This window comes from Salvelinus fontinalis, chromosome 21 (genome assembly GCF_029448725.1).
Source record: "Salvelinus fontinalis isolate EN_2023a chromosome 21, ASM2944872v1, whole genome shotgun sequence".
Classification (NCBI taxonomy): Eukaryota; Metazoa; Chordata; class Actinopteri; order Salmoniformes; family Salmonidae; genus Salvelinus; species Salvelinus fontinalis.
This window is the reverse complement of record NC_074685.1, coordinates 6,968,266-6,983,391: the sequence shown is the minus strand read 5'-3', so window position 1 is coordinate 6,983,391 and position 15,126 is coordinate 6,968,266. Positions and strand designations below refer to the sequence as shown.

Below are 15,126 nucleotides of genomic sequence, written 5' to 3'. Positions count from 1 at the left end.
TACCCATGCCTGTGACGTTCAGACCCTACCCTACCCAGGCCCGATTGCTTCTGCCAAATTTAAGGCCCAACCCGGCCCTGCCGAAACCCGAAATCAGAAATATCTTCCTGGGTTAGAAAATCCATGAGCTGTTCCTCAGCTAGCGCCCAATTGACTACATTCACTCCTTGAAGGAGAGCTCTCCTTGTCCTCGAATTGCCCAGAATGCACCGCATGGCCCACTGACGTAGCATGGGCAACGATTCAAATGGAGTTTCCCATCTCCTCAAAGTATATCTGGCTCTGGTCAACGAATGAAGAGACATGAGAGAGCAGTTAGTTGTTAGCTACTTTTGATCACTCTAAACGCCAACAAAACTCAAGGAACATTATACTTTGTGGGAAATAATCTCTCCTGTTTTATATTTGACGAGGTTTGCGCACCTTTGACAACATGTTATGATCTTAGTCAGATATGACTGCACTGCACAGCAGAGCATTGAGCAAATGACTTATCTTCAAAATGTTAGTGATCAATTTAGTAATACCTGAGCCCTACCCGTACCCTAGTTATTTATGAAAAAACAGGCCTTATCCTGCCCTAACGCGATGTATAACGTCGGGCCCATTGGGATAGGGTAGCAGAGCTCCACAACACCTTCTAAACTGCTCTGGTGACAGTCTGATGTTTTTTTTAAACATCAGACTGTTACTATGGTTACCTCATGGATCATCAGTATGATCGAAGTCGCCCACAAAATGACGCAATAGTCTTTACAAGCCAGAATGTTGAATACAATTATATTTACACTTACTTTACCGGTTGTACATGCTGTTGGTCCTTTTGGCGGTAGGAGGTGGAGATGGGCTATCCACAGGAAAGGGTTGTTTAGACAACTTTTTGTGGTGCTTCTGGGTTCTGTCACTTGTATTTTCAATCTCTTCACGCATAGCACGTGATGCACAAGAACGTAACCGAACATAGTCAACTGAAGCATGCATCGCAATCAGCTGAGGTTTGGTAGGCTCGGTTACCTCTCAATCAGCTGTGGTTTGGTTAGGCCCGGTTACCTCTCAATCAGCTATCGTTTGTTTTTTTCCCGGTTACCTCTCAATCAGCTGTGGTTTGGTTAGGCTCGGTTACCTCTCAATCAGCTGTGATTTGGTTAGGCTCGGTTACCTCTCAATCAGCTGTGGTTTGGTTAGGCTCGGTTACCTCTCCATCAGCTGTGGTTTGGTTAGGCTCGGTTACCTCTCAATCAGCTGTGGTTTGGTTAGGCTCAGCCATAATGTGCAAGTGTTTGTAACCTGCGAATTACATCAGTATTGAACACTTTATCCGGAAATACCAACCATATACAGACCAGCGTACTGAAAGTCTGGCTAATAACGTTGTGGATATTTTGTCTCAGATTACCTCCTACATAAGGACAAAATCAGAGAACAACAGGTAAAGTATGATAAAAATACGTTTATTCAACATTCTGACTTGTAATTGGATTGTTCAGGAAAGCTGAGCCTACATGTTAGAGACCATTGTGTAAGTAATTCATTCTTGCATTCTAAAATAGCCTATTTTTTCCCTTGTCTCTATTCATCCACATGGCTCCTGGCAGCACTTTGATATCACCAAAAATATAGTGAAGATTGCCCATTATTTTGTTTTTGTAAGGACCCCAAAAAACGGAGGCAGTGGGAGAACCTATTCAAGTAAGTAAACACATTTTAGAAATGTAAAAAAACCCGATATAATATACTTTTCTCCATTGGACATCACTTCTTCCTATCAATGAGGTCTAGAGCACATGCATGGTTATGCCCTCTGACTGTGCTTGGTGCTTAGCCACCACCGTTTTGGTTGATGCTGTTGTCTTCCCTGAGAGGATAATCAGGGGTAATAGGTCAGGGGTGACCGTTGTTCCAGGCGCTGACCCTGTCACCTCTCTGTCTGTGAACCTTTCATGGACATCTAAAGAAGGATGTAGACAGAACCAACAATTATCAGTTCCATACTAAAAACAGTCAATCAGCAGTTGCCTAGACATTGAGGATAGGTGGTTTTTCTGTTAGACTCATCAGGGGACGTCCGTTCAGATGTAGGCTTGCTACAGGAGTTTTAAAGTCTCCCCTCAGAAGCTACAGAGAGAGGACATAAGGTTTACATCAGCAAAAACCTGTGTGTGTGTGTGTGTGTGTCCGTACCCTTTGTGTGTTGTTGAGGAACTGTGGGTCAGGCTGTCCGTAGTTAGGTGGGTTGGCTTTGGGGTCGTAGCCTAGTCTCCCCAGCATGGGGGCGATAGCGTCCATGTCTGCCATTACGTCTCGAGGCATGTGACCTACCCACCGAGTCAGAGCGTCTAAGTTCACTGGCCTCATCACCTGGTCTGTGGACCGTTCCGTTCTGTGACACAAACATACATTAATAAACACACACCAAAACAGCAAGACTCCTTTGAGTCTTTGTGATGTAGCATGGCCTTGTCACCTTCTCTGATATTCACTGATACACACTTTGACAGTGACACTCCTCCAGGTTTTCCAATAGCCTCTTCATGGTGCAGAACCCCCTCGTGCCATGGCAGACCCAGGAACTTTAGCACTGTCTGCAGGGTGGAACGAGGGTGGAGGACCAGCCTCTCATACCTCACAGCCAGGCACCTCTTACTGCCCACCTACACACACACGCACGCACGCACGCACGCACGCACGCACGCACACACACACACACACACACACACACACACACACACACACACACACACACACACACACACACACACACACACACGGTTGGTCATCACTTTCCACCTAAACACACACACAAAGACGCACACTCACACACATGCAGGCACAGATGCACTGCATGCACGCAAACACGTCAGGCACCACTCTCCGCCCACCTAAACAGACACACACACACCTGAGTGCACTGTGTCAGCATGGCCTGTGTGGCTCGGCTCCACTTGGCCAGGCAGTCCCTATAGCTGGAGAGGTCAAAGCCACCGATCGTCACGCGACGCGAAATCATAGAGTACACCGCCGCTCGGCCATCTCTCAGCATCAACAGAAACTTAGAGCTGTAGAAAGAGAGAGAGGAACGGACGTAGAGGTGTGGCGGGATAGAGGAGAGAGAGAAAAGTTGAGGAGAAAGTACTTTACAACTTTCCACCGCACTACTCATAATTCTCCCTAACCCCGGTTTCAGGCCTGGAGAAGAGGCGGAGTTAGTGAAAAAGTAGATAAGTTATCTCCTGTTCTGTCAGGACTTTGACCTCTGGTAATCAGTCATACGACGTGTTCTGTTCTGTAGGGGGTAACCAGGCTGCCTAGTGACTCACGAATGAGTTGTACTGTCTATATGGCTCACATGGGTCAGCATGTGAAAAGCCACACTTGATCACACCATTACGTGTGGTGACAGAGGCTTTTGGGTCAGTGTACACTAAAAGGGTTCTTCGGCTGTCCCAATAGGAGAACCCTTTGTAGAATCCTTTTTCGTTCCAGGTAAAACCCTGGAAAACCCTTTTTTGGTTCCAGGGAGAATCATTTTGGGTTCCATGTAGACCTCTGTGGAAAGGGTTCGACATGGAACCCCAAAAGGTTCTACTTGGAACCAAAAGGGTTCTACCTGGAACCCAAGAAGGGCTATCAAAGGGTTATCCTATTGGGACAGCCAGAGAACCCTTTTAGGTTCTAGATTGCACCTTCTTTTCTAAGAGTATATGTGTCTTGAGATGGAGGTGTGTGTGTGTGTGTGTATAGTAAAGTAAGTCAGACCTACTTGGGAAAAAGGTGAGCGAGGTACTTAGCGCTCTTCAAAGTAAAGGGATCTTTATTGCAGAGTAGAGGTGCTGGCTCCCCGTGTCCTGCTATGATTTGAAGGAGGAAGGCAGTGACCGCTCGGTCCAGGACCTTGGTGCTGACCCCCTCCTTCTCAGCAGCCCAGCCCAGCTTAAGGCCCAGTATCCTGGGCACGACCCTCGTTTCCTCCCCACACCGCACCGCAGGGTGGGCGTCCAGCATGGCCCTACACAGTGTGGGAAATAAGATGGAGATCAAAATGACAGGGTACAGAGGTAAATACATACAGTATATAACCATAGTGAGTGTCAGAATAATATAAGTTCAGTACATTGGTAAATACAAGTAAATAAGTACTCTCCTCCTCCTTTCTCTTGTCATACCTCATCAGGGTGGTCCCGGAACGAGGCACCCCTCCCACAAACACCAGGGGAATGTCAGAACTGACCCTCCACCCGTCCCGGACCAGCACGGTCACAGGTTCGCCCGCACCCTGGGATGGCTGCCGGCAGGGTAGACAGAAACGCAGGAACTGGGTCAGGGTGGAGATTCCACCCAGGATAAGGAGCCCTGTTAACACCCTCCGTGCTGACACACGCATCACTGATGGAGATGGTTGTGCTTGGTCATGATCTCTTGGTCATAGGCAGGAGGCCAACTGTGTGTGCTGCTATTTTGACCAGGTTTTTCTTGTAGAACAGATTTTAAGTTTCAGTGAGACTGACCCTGTTGAAGTATAGGTAGAGAGGTACTTTCTGGAATAGAGGGAGAGAAACAAGAGGGACAGGAAATTGTACATCTCATATTTAAACACTACTCGTTTGAGCTTCATAAAAACTCTCTCTCTTCTGGGAGCACTGCAGAATACTCGTGTGTTTATCTGAGAGGAACTAGTCTGGCAGGTTCTTAAAAATGTCCACTTCCTCATACTGAATCTCTGCAACAGCCTGGAAATGTTTTTTGTTTTACTACAGAAATCTTACTACAAACATACACAGGGCCTATTCCTGCACAGGTGAAATCTTTTCATGGCGTAAATGGAAAACTTTGTTTGTGGGATCATGATGCAAATATCAAAGATAAGGGTAATGCAGGAGATTCAAACTAACCTCTTGTCTGGTCACGCTCTGTGTTGCAGGCAGCAGAGTTACAACTATATTATTATTCACCAAGTCAGTACCTGTCTCAGTAAATATGAAATGAAAACTTCATATGGTCTTATCAGGGATTCTAGAACCTTCACTGTCACTCCAGTAATCACAGTCAGAAATAGAACACAGATATACAGATAGACCAACCTACTCAGCGATAAAGGGAGAGAGAGGGAAGGTGGAGGGGACAGAGTGAGAAAAGGAAGACGGTTGAAAGACACAAACAAGCAAGAAAAGGAAAACAAAGTACACAATCTGTTAACATAAAAAGAGAGAGAGAATGTTTTCTGTACCTTAACAGACGGAAGAGGAAGCTGAACTGTGGTGAACTAGTTTGAGTGTGAAGCCTGGTGCAGAACAGAGTGAGTTGATGGGAACGGAAGGAAGAATGAAGTAGTTAGAAAAGAGTGGAGAGGTTGAAGCATTGTCAGGACTGATTTCTCTGACCCAGTAGGCCTTATTCTGTTTTTATCTCCATGCTAGAGAGGACAAGTCACCCCACTGGGCACAATGTCAATTCAACTTCAATTCCACGTTGGTTCAATGTAATTTCATTGCAATGACGTGGAAACAATGTTGATTCAACTAGTGTGTGCCCAGTGGGATCATTGCAACTTCCATGATGACTTTAATTTAATTTGAATGACAAATCTCCCCTGACACTAACCCTAAATTAAAGCTGCAATATGTCACTTTTGGGGCGACACTACCAAATTCACATAGAAAAGCGAGTTATATATATCTTTCATTCTCATTTAAAGCATGTCTAAGAAGCGGTAGATCTGTTATTCTATGTGCACTATTTCTATGCTTCCCTGTTCTTGAGTTTTTGTGTCTTTTGCTTTCAGTTTTGTACGCCACCTTCAAACAGCTGAAAATACAATATTTTTGATTATCGAAAATATATTTCACAGTTGTTTAGATGGTACAATGATTCTCTATATTTTACTTGCTTGTTTGGTCACAAACTGAAATTAGGTGACCTATTAGAATTTGAGCAACCAGGAAATGACAGAGCGATTTATGCATAGTGCACCTTTAGGAACAAATAACTCATATACTTGCTCCAGTTCTGAGGGTATAGCATCTATTTTTGCATGCATCTTGTGACTGCTTTTGGTTGCACTGCTCAGTCACACCTGCCTTTACGCATGCACACACAAACTGAACTGAAAATATAGGGCTTTCTTTGAGTCTGACCCTCTCTATTCAGCTGTTTTGTTGGTTAATTACACACACAAACATACACCCTAAGAACGATAGCACCCACTTGTTTTCAAATCTTTGCTGTTAAGTAAATAATTGTTTTTGCAACAGTAACTTTCTATTTGCAAAAACAGGTAGTATCAATAAGTATTGAAACATGAAGTAGCAACTGTGTTTTTGAGGCTGTTGTGTATTGAGGTCAGGGGAAGTTAAAACTGACGGGTCTGAACGAAAGCGAACCAGTTTCAACAGAAACAGAAACTATGTCACCACTGGAGTGTGTGTGAGATACAGTGATAGCACAATAGGTGAAAAATAACAGTTGTTTTACCTTCAAGGTAGTGCTCCCAGAAAGGGAACCTGTGAGGAAGTATTGAGATACAGCATGTGTGGGTCTGTATGGATGTACTGTTGAATTAGTCAGAATGGAGAGACATGTTATTTTCTTCATGTTCCAAGTGTAAAACAGTTGTTCCGTGTTATGCGTAGTGACATAGTGACTGTTGTGACCGTTTCTAGCTCTTGTAGGTGTGACACAGCCAGGGAGTCACCTGATCATCCCCAGCTCTCGAAGAAATAACAGATGACAAAGACAAGTGTTTTTTTTATTTTTTTTTAAAGATTCTGTTATACTTTTTATTTGACCATTAATTTCAGGAAATCAGTAACATGGTACATATTATTTTTTTTTTTCTCAAAATGAAAATGTACATGAATTAATCTGCATAAAACATCACATTTACATCAAAATAAATACATAATCTGGTGCCGGTCTCTTCTGGTGTTGTTATGGTTGGTTGGTTGAGCTTGCACATGGAAGGTCAGTTACTATGGTAAAACCAGTACTACAAACGGTTCTAAGACAAGGCCTTAGAAATGCAGGAAGATGGTGCCCAGACAGGAAGAGATAGTAACCTCACTTCCTCTGTCAGATTCTAAGGTGCCAATTTACCCCTACGTTTTACATCTCAATGGACCCCATTCATGTACCAATACTTTAGTTCCCTTTGGTTCTATCCCCTCCTCTCCTCTCTCTGCCACCCCTTCTATACTTCTCACCCATCATCCTCCTTCTGTCTCCCTCTCTCCCCACCTATTCCTTCCCCTCTCTCCCTCCCTCTGTCCCTGTATTTGATAGCTAATAGAAGACACATGAGTAAATAGTGTTTGTCTCTTTATCTCCCAACGCCTGCAGCCCTGTTCACAGTGGGTGTTTCTCAATATGCTGCTGCCATGCTCCACACTCTCATGCTCCGAGTTCGTTCTCCTTGGATGTTCTCTTGAGTACATTCTTGTGAGTACAAGAGTGTGGAGAATGCATACAAATGTACATTTGAGAAGCACTGCGCACTCCCATTATACTGTATTAACTTTGACCAATACAGACAAAACATGACCTACATAAAGCAAACCCAAGCTTGTAATTATCAGCTAGCTATATGTGAATCATATTAATCTAGCTAGCCAGCTAGTTGTACAAAAAAACAACTAAAACTAATGTTGTTATGAAGGGTGGATGGCCAACGTTAGCTACGAATTCTTTGTGGATAACATTAGCTAGCTAAAGTTAGCTACCAATTCTTCATCAGTTAGCCTGCAGTCTATGTACACGACTACAGTGGATATTCTAGGCAGTTAAATATGCCAAAATGAACAAGATCAAGATAAAATATTGTAGTCAGGCAACATATGATGTGAGTGGACAACCTTTCATTCCAAAGTCGGAGTTCATTTTCTCTCGCTTCAGCTCAAAACCAGCCGCCATTGATTTCAAGAAATGTTGCGTTGTTTTTTATGTGGTTGCGTCATATTATGTCAACAATCCTGGGAATATTTCAGTTGAAGCTTGCATTGATGCACGCTTCGAAATGTTTACAAGCAAAGTACGCACGCCATTTTGCATACTTTGATTTGGACTCATTCTCCAACCATGCTCAGAGAATGGTAGTAAGAATATTGAGAAACACCCAGTATCTCCTGTCCTCTCCTTTCCCCTCTCCTCCTATTTTCTCCCCCTCTCCTCTCCACTCCCTTTCCTACTCATCTTCCCTCTCGCTGTTTCCTCTTTCTGTGATTGGAGGACAGGGTCATGGGGGGAAGGGGCAGATCTATAGTCAGTCTGTATTTACATAACTTTCTTTTGGGTGGGGCTGAGGAGGAGATGGGGTAGGGAGTGGGTTTGGTTGGGTGGAAGCTTCTTCATTTTGGGATTCTGACAGTTGAGAAAGTCCTCATATTGATACCTCATATTCACGGGTGTCCTGAGAGAGGGAGAGAAAGAGATGTTTTATTTGTATTTAATTTATTAAACTATATTTAACTAGGCAAGTCAGTTAAGAACAGATTCTTATTTACAATGACAGCCTACCCCAGCCTAACCCCAACGACGCTGGGCCAATTGTGGGCTGCCCTATGGGACTCCCAATCACGACCGGTTGTGATACAGCCTGGAATCGAACCAAGGTCTGTAGTGATGCCTCTTGCACTGTCATGCAGTACCTTAGACCGCTGTGCCACTGCAGAGCCCAGTATTAAAGACCCTCCTGTCTCATACAATGACTATGTTTGTGTGTGTGTGTGTGTGTGTGTGTTTGTGTATTTCCTCACCACTCCTGTCTCGTAGAGTGAGACCCTCCTGTCTCATACAATGACTATGTTTGTGTGTGTGTGTGTGTGTGTACTTCCTCACCACTCCTGTCTCGTAGAGTGGGTTGTCAAACTCGCTCTCCACTGTGATCTGGCTGTAGGGGTGTGGGTGGATGAGTGGCAGCCGCAGGTTGGAGTTGTAGCGACACCTGGTGGCCAAGAGAGGAACAGCAGGGTGTCAGGAATAAAAAAATGTATGACACCACTGTTTCCATGAGCAGAGAGAGAGAGAACTGAGCAGGATAAAGAATATTACTGTTCTCATGTGATTCACTTGCCTCATTCATTTGGAGCCTATTTAATGAGGTGAAACGTTTGGAATGTTGAAGATAGAATTGTCACATGTAGAGCAGCTGACAAGATTCCCTTTTCTACATGACAGAATAATGTCTGTTCTATACAATACATTTCCATCTGAATGTTCTGTAACCTTGTGGCATATGCTATTCAACCGTAACCAAGGTTGCACAGTCAGATGGGAAGGTAACCAGGGCAGTTTGTGTTTATTCAATTGTCATAGAGTTTCCATATGACCATTGATGGACAATATTGCGTTGAAATGGAATTGAATACAAAATATTCAGCTCCAGTGTATTCAAGTAAGTAGAGTTCAGGGACTCCTATTCACTGGGCAACAAATGGGATTATATTATATATATTTTTTAATTAAAGCAGGATTTGCTATTTCAATTGATCCAATGATAATCTAAACAGGTCACTGTGTTGAACAGGTCCATTGGTGTGTAGAGGTGTGTTGAGATGATAGGGAGTGTAGTCTTACCGTGTGACGTAGACATAGGCTCCTCCCAGCAGCACGGAGAGCAAAAGTACAAGGATGAAGATAGCCAATGCCATGTTGCCTCCATCCAGACCTGACCCGGCAGCTGCTTCCGCAACTGGAGGGGAAGGGGGAGATGGAGAAAGAGAAGGAGAAGGTAGGTAAGGGGAGAGCATGAAAGTGAAAGGGAAGGAGGAAGAGAGATAACTTCAGTTCAGTTCACTTCAGTTCAGTCCCAGTGAAAAGGTGATAATAATAGAGCAATTCAAAGGCAGAAAAATATAAAAGCGAATCAGACAATTAACAAAGGGGTCATTCATGTTGGCATTTGGGCATGGCATTTTGGAAAAATGTTACTTCATTTTTCTAGATTTTTATTTATTTAAATGTATTTGGGTACATCTTCCCATTTTAAAGGTAATGGCTTTAAATGTGTTTTACCATTATGATTACACTGTGTCACCAGTAGGGGTAGTAAGACCAATGACAGTAACGTCAATGAGACGTTTTAGGTCAATTTGTTTGTAAATGGAGGCCTCAAATACTCAAATCTAATGCCATCAATCCTTTAAAGATCCTGAACAGTCATTCTGAAAAGTACTTTTCTATCATGGCTAACTACCAGGAAGTTTGAAAAGTCAGGCTGAGTGGCTGGGGAGCTTACATTTATGAGCTCGCCTTGACTGACAGCTCTTTGAAACGCCTCTATCAAGCAACTTGGATGCAGTAAGCAGTGTTGCTGTAAAATCATCTCAAGCAAATTCGGTGATATACAAAGCAACACAAACAACATTGAAATTGCATTAATTATATGATTTATTTTTATAAACATCTCCCGTTTGGCATGTCTCTTGTGATGCGGTTCACAGCAGCACTAACGAATGTGTTGACTTGACAGCTGTGTCTGAGTTTTGAACAACCCTTCCCCCTTTTGTTCCATGCTGGCTGAAGACCTACCTAGCCAGTAACTAGCTAATACTAGACACAGATCAAATCAACAATCAAATCGTATTTGTCATATGTGCCGAATACAATGCTACTTACAAGCCCTTAAACATTGCAGTTAAGACAAACATGTGTTAAGAAAGTATTTACTAAATAAACTGAAGTTTACATTTTTTTTAAATAAAGAAGAAAATAGAAAAAATAACACATAATTAAAGAACAACAATAAAATAACAGTAACGAGGCTATATACAAGGGGGTACCGGTACAGAGTCAATGTGCGAGGTCACAGGTTAGTCTAAGTAATTGAGGTAATAGACCGAGCAGTTGCCATAACAGGCGGTGATGCAACCAGTCAGGAAACTCTCGATGGTGCAGCTGTAGAATTTATTAAGGATCTGAGGACACATGCCAAATCTTTTCAGTCTCCTGAGGGGGAATAGACATTGTCGTGTCCTCTTCACGACGGTCTTGGTGTGTTTGGACCATGATAGTTTGGACACCAAGGAACTTGAAGCTCTCAACCTGCTCCACTACAGCTCTGTCGATGAGAAAGGGGGCGTGCTAGGCCCTCCTTTTGCTGTAGTTCACGATGATCTCCTTTGTCTTGATCACGTTGAGGGAGAGGTTGTTATCCTGACATCACATTGCCAGGTCTCTGACCTCCTCCCTATATGATGTCTCGTCGTTGTCGGTGATCAGACCTACCACTGTCGTCTGAAAACTTAATGATGGTGTTGGAGTCGTGCTTGGCCATGCAGTCATGAGTGAACAAGAAGTACAGGAGGAGACTGAACACGCACCCCCGAGGGGCCCCCGTGTTGAGGATCAGCGTGGCAGATGTGTTGTTACCTACCCTTACCACCTGGGGGCGGCCCGTCAGGAAGTCAAGGATCCAGTTGCAGAGGGAGGTGTTTAGTCCCAGGGTCCTTAACTTAGTGATGATCTTTGAGGGCACTATGGTGTTGAAAGCTGAGCTGTAGTCCAATGAAATCAAATTTAATTTGCCACATGCGCCTTACAGTGAAATGCTTACTTACAAGCCCTTAACCAACGATGCAATTTTAAGAAAATACCTAAGAAAATAACAATTAAGGGGGGGAGGTGCAAATAGTCTGGTTAGCCATTTGATTCGCTGTTCAGGAGTCTTATGGCTTGGGGGTCGAAGCTAGAAGCCTCTTGGACCTAGACTTGGCGCTCCGGTACCGCTTGCAATGCGGTAGCAGAGAGAACAGTCTATGACTAGGGTGGCTGGAGTCTTTGATGATTTTTAGGGCCTTCCTCTGACACCGCCTGGTATAGATGTCCTGGATGGCCGGAAGCTTGGCCCCAGTGATGTACTGGGCCGTACGCACTACCCTCTGTATCCCGTCAGGATGCTCTCGATGGTGCAGCTGTAAAATCTTTTGAGGATCTGAGGACCAATGCCAAATCTTTTCAGTCTCCTGAGGGGAAATAGTCAATGATAGGCATTCTCACATAGGTGTTCCTTTTGTCCAGGTGGGAAAGGGCAGTGTGAAGTGCAATAGAGATTGCATCATCTGTGGATCTGTTGGGGCGGTATGGAAATTGTAGTGGGTCTAGGGTTTCTGGGATAGGGGTGTTGATTTGAGCCATAACCGGCCTTTCAAAGCACTTCATGGTTTCCTTCAAATATCATCCCATTTCATAAAAAACATGATTTTGACTGTCATTGTAAGAAATCATTGTAAAAAATAATCAAGAATGATCCAAGAGTACAGGTAATTAGGAAGAATAGTGCAGACTGGACAGTGGCTGATTAAAGACATGCACCGGAACTTTGGCAACTACTAAGTAGTTGGGCTGGATGAGCCAATGTGAAGTTCAGACATGCATAATCTATCAGCAGAATTAGTGTCTTACCTGCCACAAAATCCCTAGTTTGAAAGCATCTGTTTTTCTGGAAGCTGTGCTGGGCCATTTTCCCTACACTTCCCCTCACATGGGCAGCCCCCTAGCAATTTGAGTTCAACCAATGAGCTTCAGCCCCTCGCCATATGAGTGATAGCTAGCAAGATGCACATGATGCACACACAGCAGAGCGAGAGAGCGAGAGAAAGCAATGAAGTGGTGCACATATCTGCACATATGTGATGTGGCATGCAATTTTTGGGGAACACTTTTGGCTTGTGAGCACTACTTTCAGAACTACTGGCTAAAAAGTATACAGAAGTACTGAAGAATCACTTTAAGCCACTAATGTATGTACAAATAAAGATCTGATTTAACAGATAGACGGACAGATAAAGACAGAAAAATATACAGAAAAACAGACAGACAGGCTCACTGAGTCAGAAAGACAGACAGACAAACAGACTCACCTTCCAAAGCATGGTTGCCAAAGCAGTCATGGTTGGCTGCAAGACATCAGAAATTCTCTCAAACATTGACAGGTTAGGTAAGTTATATCATAGCACTGGTGGCAGGTACACTATATAAATGCAAAAGTATGTGGACACCCCTACAAATTAATGGATTCGGCCATTTCACCCACACCCGTTGCTGACAGGTGTATAAAATCTGGGTTTGGCGGATGCCAGCAGAACGCTACCTGACCCAATGCATAGTGACAACTGTAAAGTTAGGTGGAGGAATAATGGTCTGGGGCTGTTTTTTAATAGTTCGGGCTAGGCCCCTTAGTTCAGTGAAGGGAAATCTTAACCCTACAGCATACAATGATATTCTAGATGATTCTGTGCTTCCAACTTTGTGGCAACAACTTGGGGAAGGCCCTTCCTGTTTAAGCATGACAATGCCCCTGTGCACAAAGTGAGGTCCATACAGAAATGGTTTGTTGAGATCAGTGTGGAAGAACTTGACTGGCCTGCACAGAGCCCTGACTTTAATCTAATTGAACACATTTGGGATGAATTAGAATGCCGACTGCGAGCCAGGCCTAATTGCCCAACATCAGTGCCCGACCTTACTGATGCTCTTGTGGCTGAATGGAAGCAAATCCCTGCAGCAATGTTCCAACATCTAGTGGAAAACCTTCCCAGAAGAGTGGAGACTGTTATAGCGGCAAAGGGGGGACAACTCCATATAGTGCCCATGATTTTGGAATGAGATGTTTGACGAGCAGGTGTCCACATACTTTTGGTCATGTAGTGTATGTCTAGCGCTGCGTCCATTCATTCCAAATATAGTTACACTACTTCTGACCACAGCCCAGCAGTCTTAAACAACTACAGAGAGGAGGAACTACCAACCTGGCTGCCTAGAGCTGCATGCAGAGGGACATACTGAAATATCATTACTAAAACAAGCACCAATGGCTACATCCGTGTCTATGTGGAAAGTCACGGTGAGGAATGTTCCCTTCCATGCATGTCTGCAGGGGTGGTATATGGGTGCATGGCAGCTGGGTCTCACCCCTGCACAGTGGGAGTGGTCCGCTCCAAAACGACGGATTTCCCAGGATGCACTTGATGGCGACCTCGCCGATGAGCTCATAACCTTGGTAACAGACGAAGGTGAGCGACTCGCCGGGCAGGTAGAGGCGCTTGGACAGGACCTGGTACCCGTTGTCAGGAAGACCAGGGTTCTCACAGGAAACAGATTCCTCGGCTGGAGAGAGGGAGGGAGAGAGAGAGAGAGAGAGCGAAAGGGAGGAGGGAGAGATGGAGTGAGAGAGAGGGAGGTAAACCATCATCTGCTCAACAATCATCAAGCGCTTGACCAGTTGAATCAGTGTTAGAAGTGAAATAGCTGAACTAAGTGGAGCAGCGTGGGGTACTGGAGGAGGGTGTTGGAGAACACTGGTTCTAAGGAGGTGTGAGTCACACGCAAACAGACAGACTGACAGGGAGGGAGGGAAGGTAGGATGGTTGATTGACAGCTTCTCCTCCTGGTCTGACAGCCTCAAGCCGAGCTGCAATGACTCATGGGTAATCTTCGCCCCCTCTTCCAGGTGGCCAGGGCCTGATCTGCATACTGCATTAGCATATCAAACGCCTCACATGTGTGCGCACACACAGGTTAATAGCCATGAGAACACAGAAAGGAGGATGAAGCTGTAATACACACACACTTTAATAACCATGAACACAAACAGGCTAGGAGCGGTGTTAGAATTACAAAGAAAGAGCCAACCCCTGTGGAGTCGTCTCTGCCAGAGATCAAGTGCCCATCACAGATTAGCTCGGCAACATCAAACGCTATTAAAATGAGCACCTGGTCTACAGGAGAGAGAACTGTTGAGGTTTATAATACACACTGAAGGACGAGCAACATGCAGCCTCCTGTCCTAGGGAAACATTACTGTAGTACAAACTCTGTCCCAAATGGAACCCTATTCCTTATATAGGGCGCTTCTGACCAGGGCCCTGTGCACTATTTATTACCAGGACCGCACGCACGAGCGCACACGCTCACACGCATACTCACAGACACAGTGTGGCAATTTGGATGTCCAGACAGGGGTTCCGGGCTCTCGTCCATAGCAGGTGAGTGTAGAGCCGTCCTGCAAGATGAAGCCGGGGTAGCAGCTGTACTGGATGGTGGTCCCAACCAGGAGTTTAGGGTCTGACAGAGACCTGGTGGAATGTTCTACATGACCCGGATCTGAACAGTACATTACTGGAGAGAGAGAGAGAGACA

The 15,126-nt window shown here is 44.6% G+C and overlaps 2 protein-coding genes across 6 annotated transcripts in view; both read right to left on the bottom strand.

Moving 5' to 3' along the window:
* Nucleotides 1-1,435: 1,435 nt before the first annotated feature.
* Nucleotides 1,436-5,362, bottom strand: tpst2 (tyrosylprotein sulfotransferase 2). Of its 3 annotated transcripts, none has more exons than XM_055873673.1 (7): nt 4,890-5,362; nt 4,164-4,535; nt 3,761-4,006; nt 2,900-3,056; nt 2,491-2,651; nt 2,182-2,380; nt 1,436-1,948 (listed from the first exon to the last, which is right to left on the bottom strand). In XM_055873673.1, the coding sequence occupies exons 2-7, from the start codon at nt 4,379-4,381 to the stop codon at nt 1,916-1,918; spliced, it is 1,014 nt and encodes a 337-aa protein (XP_055729648.1). In that variant the 5' UTR covers nt 4,382-4,535; nt 4,890-5,362; the 3' UTR covers nt 1,436-1,915. The 3 variants fall into 3 exon arrangements, with proteins under 3 accessions (XP_055729648.1, XP_055729647.1, XP_055729646.1); XM_055873672.1 differs by having other exon boundaries at nt 5,225-5,362; XM_055873671.1 differs by having other exon boundaries at nt 4,164-5,362.
* Nucleotides 5,363-6,731: 1,369 nt separating this feature from the next.
* Nucleotides 6,732-15,126, bottom strand: part of LOC129818105 (seizure 6-like protein) — an 8,936-nt gene continuing 541 nt past the window's right edge. The window contains exons 2-8 of one of the 3 annotated variants that reach the window (XM_055873674.1): nt 14,914-15,105; nt 13,900-14,094; nt 12,849-12,884; nt 10,226-10,300; nt 9,565-9,679; nt 8,827-8,932; nt 6,732-8,398 (exon numbers count right to left, since the gene is read on the bottom strand). In XM_055873674.1, coding sequence (XP_055729649.1) covers nt 8,369-8,398; nt 8,827-8,932; nt 9,565-9,679; nt 10,226-10,300; nt 12,849-12,884; nt 13,900-14,094; nt 14,914-15,105 — 749 coding nt within the window. In that variant the 3' untranslated portion in view covers nt 6,732-8,368. The remainder of the gene's footprint in view (nt 8,399-8,826; nt 8,933-9,564; nt 9,680-10,225; nt 10,301-12,848; nt 12,885-13,899; nt 14,095-14,913; nt 15,106-15,126) is intronic. The other 2 variants (XM_055873675.1, XM_055873676.1) reach the window with 2 other exon arrangements.

What these genes read in the sequence shown, in the direction of transcription:
- tpst2 (XM_055873671.1), bottom strand. Translation starts at nt 4,381, where the DNA reads ATGCGTGTGTCAGCACGGAGGGTGTTAACAGGGCTCCTTATCCTGGGT. An exon ending in CTCGCTCACCTTTTTCCCAA is followed by an intron (nt 3,057 to 3,760) that starts GTAGGTCTGACT and finishes CTCTTTCTACAG; the next exon opens with CTCTAAGTTTCTGTTGATGC. An exon ending in TGCTGACACAGTGCACTCAG is followed by an intron (nt 2,652 to 2,899) that starts GTGTGTGTGTGT and finishes GTGTGTGTGTAG; the next exon opens with GTGGGCAGTAAGAGGTGCCT.